General features: G+C 48.9%; 1 protein-coding gene across 7 annotated transcripts in view; it reads right to left on the reverse strand.

The window, feature by feature from the left end:
* The window catches only part of FMNL1 (formin like 1), a 115,516-nt gene extending 114,042 nt beyond the window's left edge, over nucleotides 1-1,474 (reverse strand). For 2 of the 7 annotated variants that reach the window (XM_081166128.1, XM_081166122.1), the window contains exon 1: nucleotides 1-1,473. In XM_081166128.1, the coding sequence (XP_081022254.1) occupies nucleotides 1-156 (156 nt within the window). In that variant the 5' untranslated portion in view covers nucleotides 157-1,473. The other 5 variants (XM_081166126.1, XM_081166125.1, XM_081166127.1 and 2 more) reach the window with 3 other exon arrangements.
* Between the last annotated feature and the right edge of the window lie 7,960 nt (nucleotides 1,475-9,434).

The following is a 9,434-nucleotide window of genomic DNA, read 5'->3' on the forward strand; positions in this document are numbered from 1 at the left end:
CAGTACGTGGGTGAATCGTTCTTCCAGTTCCCCAGAGCTGGGCATAGGTTGTTTGGGGGGTGCTGGCTGCTTGGGGGGCAGGGGCGATGAGGCCGTGGGTTGGCTTTTAATCTCCTTCGCCGGAGACATCTCCATGCTGCTAGCTGCATTGCCCATCCTCACACTGTCCTCTTACACACACAAAAATCTAAAGCACTACAAAATTAAAATATCCAGGATATTTTTTTTCCTGGGGGGGGGGAGAGGAGAAAAAGGTCAGTGGGAATCAAAAATAAAAAATACCCCAGCAACTTTCCCCACGTCCGCCAAATCGGAGGAGGAAGGCAAAGGGGTGGAAAAGGAGGACTTGCTCCAGGAACTCCCAACACGTGTGAATGTGCGATTCCTCCGGTGCATCAGGTCAACACAGTCAGTTGTCCATGCTTCTCTCCCCCCCCCCTTTTCTTTTTTTGCTCCTGCCGCGGCCTAATTCCAGGAAGCAGCTGGAAGTGATGGAGGGGTCGCCAGCACAAGGTGACTTCTCAACGCCTGTCCTCTGGGGCCGGGGCCACCACCATGATGGGCAGGCAGCTTCGCTGGTACCCAGCTCGCCTCTAGTGCATCCGCAGCGAGCCCCGTTTCCTAAAAGGGCATCCTCATCTTGTCTCCGATTGCCACGCGTGCTCTTCAGAGAAGTCCGCCGCTGCTGCTGCTAAACTTCCCCCTCTCCTCCACCCAAAAAAAGAAAAGAAAAAGAGGAAGAACCGAAAGCAGCGGCGGTTGCTCTCTCTGCACAGGAAATCGGGCTGCAGGTGCCTTGAATGCAAGAACGCGAGCACAGGTCGAGGCGGAACTTTTGCTGCAGCGCGTTGGGGGTTTTTTTTGGAAGGGGGATTTTGCAACCCAGGAGGTGCAATCTCTCTTGCTCTCCTGCCAGCGTGCAAGCTCTCTCTCAATTTGACGAGGAGCAGCGGCAGCAAAAGAAGGCGGCAGCAGCAGCAGCAGCTGCAGGAGGAGGAGGAGAACCGCACGGTTTTTGCAAAGGCAGCGAAGATGGGTAGATCGCCAAAGCTGGGGGGAAAGAGGAGGCGGAGGCGGCAGGAGGAGAGGAAAACGCAGCGGCTCGCCCATGCCCAATTGCAATAGCCATGGCCTGAGGGAGAGAGGCGAGGAGGGCGACGCGGAAGGCGAAGGAAATAGCAGAGTCACCTGCTAGCTGGAGAAATGAGGAGCGGCGGCGGGTTAGGATTGGGAGCGCCAGGCCGGCGGAGCGAGCGCTTTCTGGGTCTCAAAGCCCCCGGCTTTCGGTTTCGCGCTGCCATGACTACTTCATCGGGGGAAAACGGGGCTCGATTTCCCAAACGATTTCTAGATCTATGGGCGCTCATCTGTCATGGATGCTGAGGCTGAGATTCCTCCATTGCAGGGGGCTGGACTAGATGACCCTTGATGCCCCTTCCAACTCTAGGAGTCATCCCCTTGCGAACAAAGGTCCGTATAGTTCAAGCTATGGTTTTCCCAGTAGTGATGTATGGAAGTGAGAGCTGGACCATCAAGAAGGCTGATCGCTGAAGAATTGATGCTTTTGAATTATGGTGCTGGAGGAGACTCTTCATGAGTCCCATGGACTGCAAGAAGATCAAACCTCTCCATTCTGAAGGAAATCAGCCCTGAGTGCTCACTGGAAGGACAGATCCTGAAGCTGAGGCTCCAATACTTTGGCCACCACTCTGGAAAAGACCCTGATGTTGGGAAAGATGGAGGACACAAGGAGAAGGGGACGACAGAGGACGAGATGGTTGGACAGTGTTTTTGAAGCTATCAGCATGAGTTTGACCAAACTGCAGGAGGCAGTGGAAGACAGGAGTGCCTGGGGTGCTCTGGTCCATGGGGTCACGAAGAGTCGGACACGACTAAACAGCAACAAGATGTGATTTTCTAGGTTGCTTAGGAGCGCTTAGGTATTACAGTTTGGCACAGGGAGAGATCCGGAATCGGGTTCTGCCAGGATCGAGCCCTGGTGGTGGGGGGGACGAGGGAGGCGCAGCAATGCAATTTTCAGCTCTAATCGTTCTCTTTCCGGGTGGGTGGGGAATCGCGTGGGATTTGGGGTAAGAGAGGGCCGCGTGTCCCCCAAAACCTCTCAATGAATGGAGTGGAGAGCCGCACCGACATTTGGAGGATGCGTGACTGCTTGCTTGCTTCCTTGGTTCTGCGACCCCCTTCCCGCCCCAAATCGTCTCCCCACTCCTGCAGGATCCAGGTAATGCACCACGACGGCTCCCTCCTTTGACCGGCTCCTCCTCACCCATCCTGAACTCGCGAGAGGCACGGAATCGAAATCGGAGGCTGATTCCCAGGAAGAGAGAGAAGAAGCCGACGTTAAGAGGTGTTGCCAAACCGATTTGCATCGGGAGCAGCCGGCGCATCTGCTGAAGTCCACCAGTCGAGCCGAGCTCCCTCTCGTGGCTGCTAGGAGGGATCTCTCTCTTTTTAACCAAACAAGCTTCTGAGTCACACAGGAGTCTTCTTCTGAAAAGAGATTTCGACTAAGCACCAGGAAAAAAACTTTCTGTTCAACAAAGGATCGGAGGTTGTGGGCTCTCCTTCCTTGGAGGTTTTTAAGCAGTTTGGATGGCCATCTGCCATGGATGCTTTAACTGAGATTCCTGCATTGAAGGGGGCTGGACTAGATGACCCTTGGTGCCCCTTCCAACTCTGCCTTACAAGTCTCCAAGTACTAAAACCTGCCTTTGTTATGCTAACGCGTGGTCTGCCAAACTTGGGTCTCCAGCTGTTCTTGGACTACAGTTCCCATCATCCTTGAGCACTGGTCCTGCTAGCTAGGGATGATGGGGAGTTGTAGTCTAAAATCAGCTGGAACCCCTGCACTAATGCTTGTTTGCTGGAGAACAAAAGCCCCAAGAGGAGAGGGGTTGTTTGGTCGCTCAGAGTCTTGCTGGCCAGATTAGAGGCACAGCCCTCCAGTTGCTTTCGGACTACAGCTCCCATCAAATTGGCCATGCCTTTGGTACCGATAGGAACTGGAGTTCACATGGGGAGCCATAAATTCCCCTGCCATGATTAAATAAACCCTGTTTATTTTACATTGCTAGATAGCGTCTCCACCCCCATCGTCCACCTCCGAGGGCCTCCTGGCAGTTCCTTCACTGAGAGACGTGAAGTTACAGGGAACCAGGCAGAGGGCCTTCTTGGTAGTGGCACCCGCCCTGTGGAACGCCCTCCCACCTGATGTCAAAGAGAATAACTACCAGACTTTTAGAAGACATCTGAAGGCAGCCCTGTTTAGGGAAGCTTTTAATGTTTGATGCATTACTGTATTTTAATATTTTGTTGGAAGCTGCCCAGAGTGGCTGGGGAAACCCAGCCAGATGGGCGGGGTATAAATAAATTATTATTATTATTATTATTATTATTATTATTATTATTATTATTATTATTATTATTATTATTATTATCCTGTTCTGATTAATCCCGGGTTGTAAGGGGAGGGGTAGTACTTCTGGTGGGGGACACCCTGTGCTCCTTTTGGGGTAGGTTTGTCCATCTTTGGTCCCCACCTTGCACTCAGTTCTCACCTGTCAGCTTGTGACAGCAGCCACACCCCAGAAAAACAGCTTCAGCAGGACGGCTAAACCAGGTAAGGGTAGCCAATGGGTCTTAAAACCCTCACTGAGTTAAGATACTTGCCCTGCATGCAAAGACAGGCTGCAGCAGGTTGAATGGACCAGTTGTGGGTCCAATGACAGGGGCCAGCAAACTTTTTTGGCAGGGGGCCGGTCCACTGTCTCTCAGACCTTTGTGGGGGCCGGACTATATTTTGAAAAAAAATATGAATTCCTATGCCCCACAAAGAACCCACAGATGCATTTTAAATAAAAGAACACGTTCTACTCATGTAAAAACACACTGATTCCCGGACCACCCACGGGCTGGATTTAGAAGGCAATTGGGCTGGATTAGGCCCCTGGGCCTTAGTTTGCCTACCCATGGTCAAGAAGTGGTTTCATAGCTGTCAACCGTCCCTTATTTGGCGGGAAAGTCCCTTATCCCAGTGCTGTGTCCCTCTGTTGTCCCTTACTGATGATGTCCCTTAAATTTCCCCGGGTTTCAAAGGAAGCAGCTCCTCTCCCTCCCTGCCTGCCGGCCAGGGAGGAGGGAGGCTCCAACTGTGTTGCTTGGCTGCGTTGCCCACATAATAAGGAGTCTAAGAATGACTGGGGGGTGGAGCTTGCATGCCTTGTGCTGATCAAAGCGCCTTTGCTCAGCGCTTCCCAGCTGAGAGGTGACGGTGGTTTTCCTTGCTGGGTTGCTGCGCTGTGGGAACCACCACTTGAGACTTCGTTTGGCTGCTGGCTGGGCTTTCTGCTTTTGGCTTGGAGGGGCTTAGAAGTTTAACATACCTGTGCTGGGAAAATCCCTTATTTTGGCTGCTGATCCCTTATTTTCGAGGCTGCTGGTCCCTTATTTTCAAATCCGTAAGTTGACAGCTATGAGTGGTTTCTGCACGGCTTTGTAGAGGAAAGTGAGGCAAATGGGGCTCATCAACCCAGGAAGGTAGCCCATCTAGGAGAAGGAAGACTCTGATCCTAAACCTCCGCTGCTTTGCAGGATATCTTCAGGAGAAAAGGCTGAGGAGTAAACCCCACACAAATCCTGACCGGAGTTCCTAGGATGGTTGGATGGCGCATTGTACGCCTCCTTCCAGCAACTCCTGCAGCCAAGCTGGTGCCAAATGTATTGAAGGGGAGTGGATAATGGGGAATGAGTGAACAAATATATTTCCCTTTCTGAGTGAAGCCTGAACCCCATGATTCCTTTTCAAGGTTAACTAGATCCCCTTAAGGAGAGTACAGTACAGAAATGAACGGCAATATTTCACTGGAGCACCCACAATAAATTTCTAGCCTTTATGGCTGCGGTGATTGACAATGCTTGGGATATCACTTTATCTCACAAAGGAACTTACAGCAGCACACATTGTTTGTTGCTTCCCTGGGGGATGATTAAGAAACAGAGCCAAAGCGAAAGCAGCTTAATGCCTTCTGAAAACTTTCTGATGTTAGGAAGGTAGAAGAATAAGGCTTCAATATTATATGAAGCTCTTTGATCAGGAGAAAAGGGGGGGCAAGGACTAGAATTGTGGCAAATATAATTGCAAATTATGGGAACTATGTGCATTGGCATAATCTGTACAGGTAGCAGAATCCAATATTTGATATAAAATTTCAGGCTACCTTCTTGTTGTTGTTTAGTCGTTTAGTTGTGTCCGACTCTTCGTGACCCCATGGACCAGAGCACGCCAGGCACTCCTGTCTTCCACTGCCTCCCGCAGTTTGGTCAAACTCATGCTGGTAGCTTCAAGAACACTGTCCAACCATCTCGTCCTCTGTTGTCCCCTTCTCCTTGTGCGCTCCATCTTTCCCAGCATCAGGGTCTTTTCCAGGGAGTCTTCTCTTCTCATGAGATAGCCAAAGTATTGGAGCCTCAGCTTCACGATCTGCCCTTCTAGTGAGCACTCAGGGCTGATTTCCTTCAGAATGGATAGGTTTGATCTTCTTGCAGTCCATGGGACTCTCAAGAGTCTCCTCCAGCACCATAATTCAAAAGCATCAATTCTTCGGCGATCAGCCTTCTTTATGGTCCAGCTCTCACTTCCATACATCACTACTGGGAAAACCATAGCTTGAACTATACAGACCTTTGTTGGCAAGGTGATGTCAATACATGTTTCATTTTTTAGTGTAAATACATTAGAAAGGAATGCTGTGATCACCAATAGTCAGCATGGATTTCTGAAAAATAAGTCATGTCAGACTAACCTGATCTCGTTTTTTGACAGAATTACAAGCCTGGTAGATGAAGGGAACGCAGTGGATGTAGCCTACCTTGATTTCAGCAAGGCATTTGACAAGGTGCCCCATGATATTCTTGTAAAGAAGCTGGTAAAATGCGGTCTTGACTATGCTACCACTCAGTGGATTTGTAACTGGCTAACTGACCGACCAAACCCAAAGGGTGCTCATCAATGGTTCCTCTTCATCCTAGAGAAGAGTGACTAATGGGGTGCCACAGGGTTCTGTCTTGGGCCCGGTCTTATTCAACATCTTTATCAACGACTTGGATAATGGACTCAAGGGCATCCTGATCAAATTTGCAGATGACACCAAACTGGGAGGGGTGGCTAACACCCCAGAGGACAGGATCACACTTCAAAACAACCTTGACAGATTAGAGAACTGGGCCAAAACAAACAAGATGAATTTTAACAGGGAGAAATGTAAAGTATTGCACTTGGGCAAAAAAAATGAGAGGCACAAATACAAGATGGGTGACACCTGGCTTGAGAGCAGTACATGTGAAAAGGATCTAGGAGTCTTGGTTGACCACAAACTTGACATGAGCCAACAGTGTGACGCGGCAGCTAAAAAAGCCAATGAAATTCTGGGCCGCATCAATAGGAGTATAGCATCTAGATCAACGGAAGTAATAGTGCCACTGTATTCTGCTCTGGTCAGACCTCACCTGGAGTACTGTGTCCAGTTCTGGGCACCACAGTTCAAGAAGGACACTGACAAACTGGAACGTGTCCAGAGGAGGGCAACCAAAATGGTCAAAGGCCTGGAAACGATGCCTTATGAGGAACGGCTAAGGGAGCTGGGCATGTTTAGCCTGGAGAAGAGGAGGTTAAGGGGTGATATGATAGCCATGTTCAAATATATAAAAGGATGTCACATAGAGGAGGGAGAAAGGTTGTTTTCTGCTGCTCCAGAGAAGCGGACACGGAGCAATGGATCCAAACTACAAGAAAGAAGATTCCACCTAAACATTAGGAAGAACTTCCTGACAGTAAGAGCTATTCGACAGTGGAATTTGCTGCCAAGGAGTGTGGTGGAGTCTCCTACTTTGGAGGTCTTTAAGCAGAGGCTTGACAACCATATGTCAGGAGTGCTCTGATGGTGTTTCCTGCTTGGCAGGGGGTTGGACTCAATGGCCCTTGTGGTCTCTTCCAACTCTATGATTCTATGATCTATTAGGGCAGGCACATCCAACAGGTAGAAGCTAAACAACTTTGGCTCCCCTAAAAAAAGCCCTGCACTCCTTCTCCCTAAAAAAAGCTCACTGCCAGTTTTTAACTCTGTGAGTAGATCGCAGTCTCTTGGGAGTTGGCCACCCCTGTACTAGGGCAACCAAGAAAGTTTCCTGAACCCAGACTGGAATGGATCTAAAGGTTTTCTATCCAGAATCTTCACTGCCACCTTCTCACTTCCCTTGCCCCAAAAGAAAATATTTGACACATGGCGCTGGGTGACAGTTGTTCAAATCGGAGGGATCCAGTTATTCTACAACCCACCCCAATGATGGGGTGTGGGAACAATACCCTCCATAGGCGAAGCACTCCCCACTTCACTAACTTTTAAGCCCAACCAAATCAATTTCACAAGTCAAGACAGGTGCGGGACAAACAGAAAGTTACCCCTTTGCACTTCTCCAAGAATTCAGTCCATGCCATCAGGCTGAAAAATATCCCATAAAATCTAATTAGAAGACTCAATATTGTCTTCCGTGAATGCCACCGAATAACCCAGAGTCCAAGTCAGGGTGGTTATATGCAAAGTGTGTCGCAAACTGGTCGCAGCGGACTTCCAAAGACTCCATTGCCAAGGGCCAAGCTGGAACAGATCCTTCACAACATGGAAAAGCTCCAAAGGATGGCACCAAGCAGATTTAATGTTGCCGGAAAGGCAAGCTTTCATTCCCTCTGTCGCCACCACAGACTAGGCACAAAATGGGCCCTAAACTACACTTAATCATATTCGTTTTCAGTTTTTCTCTAGTCGTTTTGCTGTTTCAGTGCTCCTAGAGCCTCTGTAAACTAAGGAGCTCTCTGATATTTAGCACCCATAGCATGGCTTGCAGCGCTCTCAAGTTGTTGTTGTTGTTTAGTCGTTTAGTCGTGTCCGACTCTTCGTGACCCCATGGACCAGAGCACGCCAGGCATGCCTGTCTTCCACTGCCTCCCGCAGTTTGGTCAAACTCATGCTGGTAGCTTCGAGAACACTGTCCAACCATCTCGTCCTCCGTCGTCCCCTTCTTCTTGTGCCCTCAATCTTTCCCAACATCAGGGTCTTTTCCAGGGAGTCTTCTCTTCTCATGAGGTGGCCAAAGTATTGGAGCCTCAGCTTCAGGATCTGTCCTTCCAGTGAGCACTCAGGGCTAATTTCCTTAAGAATGGATGCGCTCTCAAGTACTTTCTTATTAAAGCAGGGATTTTCAGGAAGATAAATTACAGGCAACTTGCAACTTGTGCGCATTTAACTTGTGTGCTTTATGCACTTGGTAAAAATTTGTTTTTTTTAAAGGGAGCAGAAAGAGGGCGGGCACCCAGGGGGAGAAACTCTGGCAATCCCACCCACCACTGCAGTCAATGTGCTTCGACAATACGCAATTTTGGCTTGATGCGCAATCCCCGCATCATAACCCTTGTGTAAAGAGTCTCGCCTATATAGAACATTGCCATTTTTGGTACTTTTCCTGAGCTCCTGCAGAATATACAATCCGGGATACAGATCTGTGCCACAACTAAGTTGCAAATTGGGGGCGGGGGCGGAGGCAGTAGCAGCTGGGTAGGGGAGTCCAAAGATCACAGGAAAAGGAATCAACTTCTTCTTCTTCTTCTTCTTCTTCTTCTTCTTCTTCTTCTTCTTCTTCTTCTTCTTCTTCTTCTTCTTTTTCTATCACTTGTAGCCGAGTAAGATTGTCTTCCATAAATACGGTTTTAACAATAATAAATATATAATAAATTTTTATTTATACCCTGCCCTCCCCGATCAGAACTGGGCTCAGGGCAGCTAACACCAATAAAATTACAATAAAACGTAATAGGAAGAAGAAAAAAAACAGTTAATTAAAATACGGGTTAAAATGCAGCCTCATTTTAGTATTAGCCCATTAATCAAATGAGTCCGTGACTATGGAGGCCAATTCTGGAACCACACGTCCTTCCACAGTGGGTTTGGAAGACGCCTATGCGTGAATTTATGTGTGTAGATCAGTGAACAATGACCAATGCAGTCTTTGCAGTAGAGCTCTGTTCCGCTGGCATGAGTAGTCACGACGAACCGGTAGATTCCTATCTGCTGCAGCCCTCATCCGCCTTCACAGCCATTGTAACATACCGCTTATTATCCGCCTGTTTTGCCGTTGAGGACTTCTTGGATCATTCTTTGTCTAGCTCCTTCCCTTTGACCTTACCTTACCGCCTTGGGTGACCCTGCTGGGAGTACGAGATTCCCAACGGCTTTGCTCACAAGGATCATAGGAACGTGCAAGCCCACTCACCACGACAAGGTGATGATCAAAAGCAGGGCTCATGAGATAGGAGAGTAGGGAGCTAACACTTGAAACCAGACCTGCCATTCCGCCCCTCCAGC

The sequence above is a fragment of the Podarcis bocagei genome (assembly GCF_964188305.1).
Source record: "Podarcis bocagei genome assembly, chromosome: 13".
NCBI classification, from domain to species: Eukaryota; Metazoa; Chordata; class Lepidosauria; order Squamata; family Lacertidae; genus Podarcis; species Podarcis bocagei.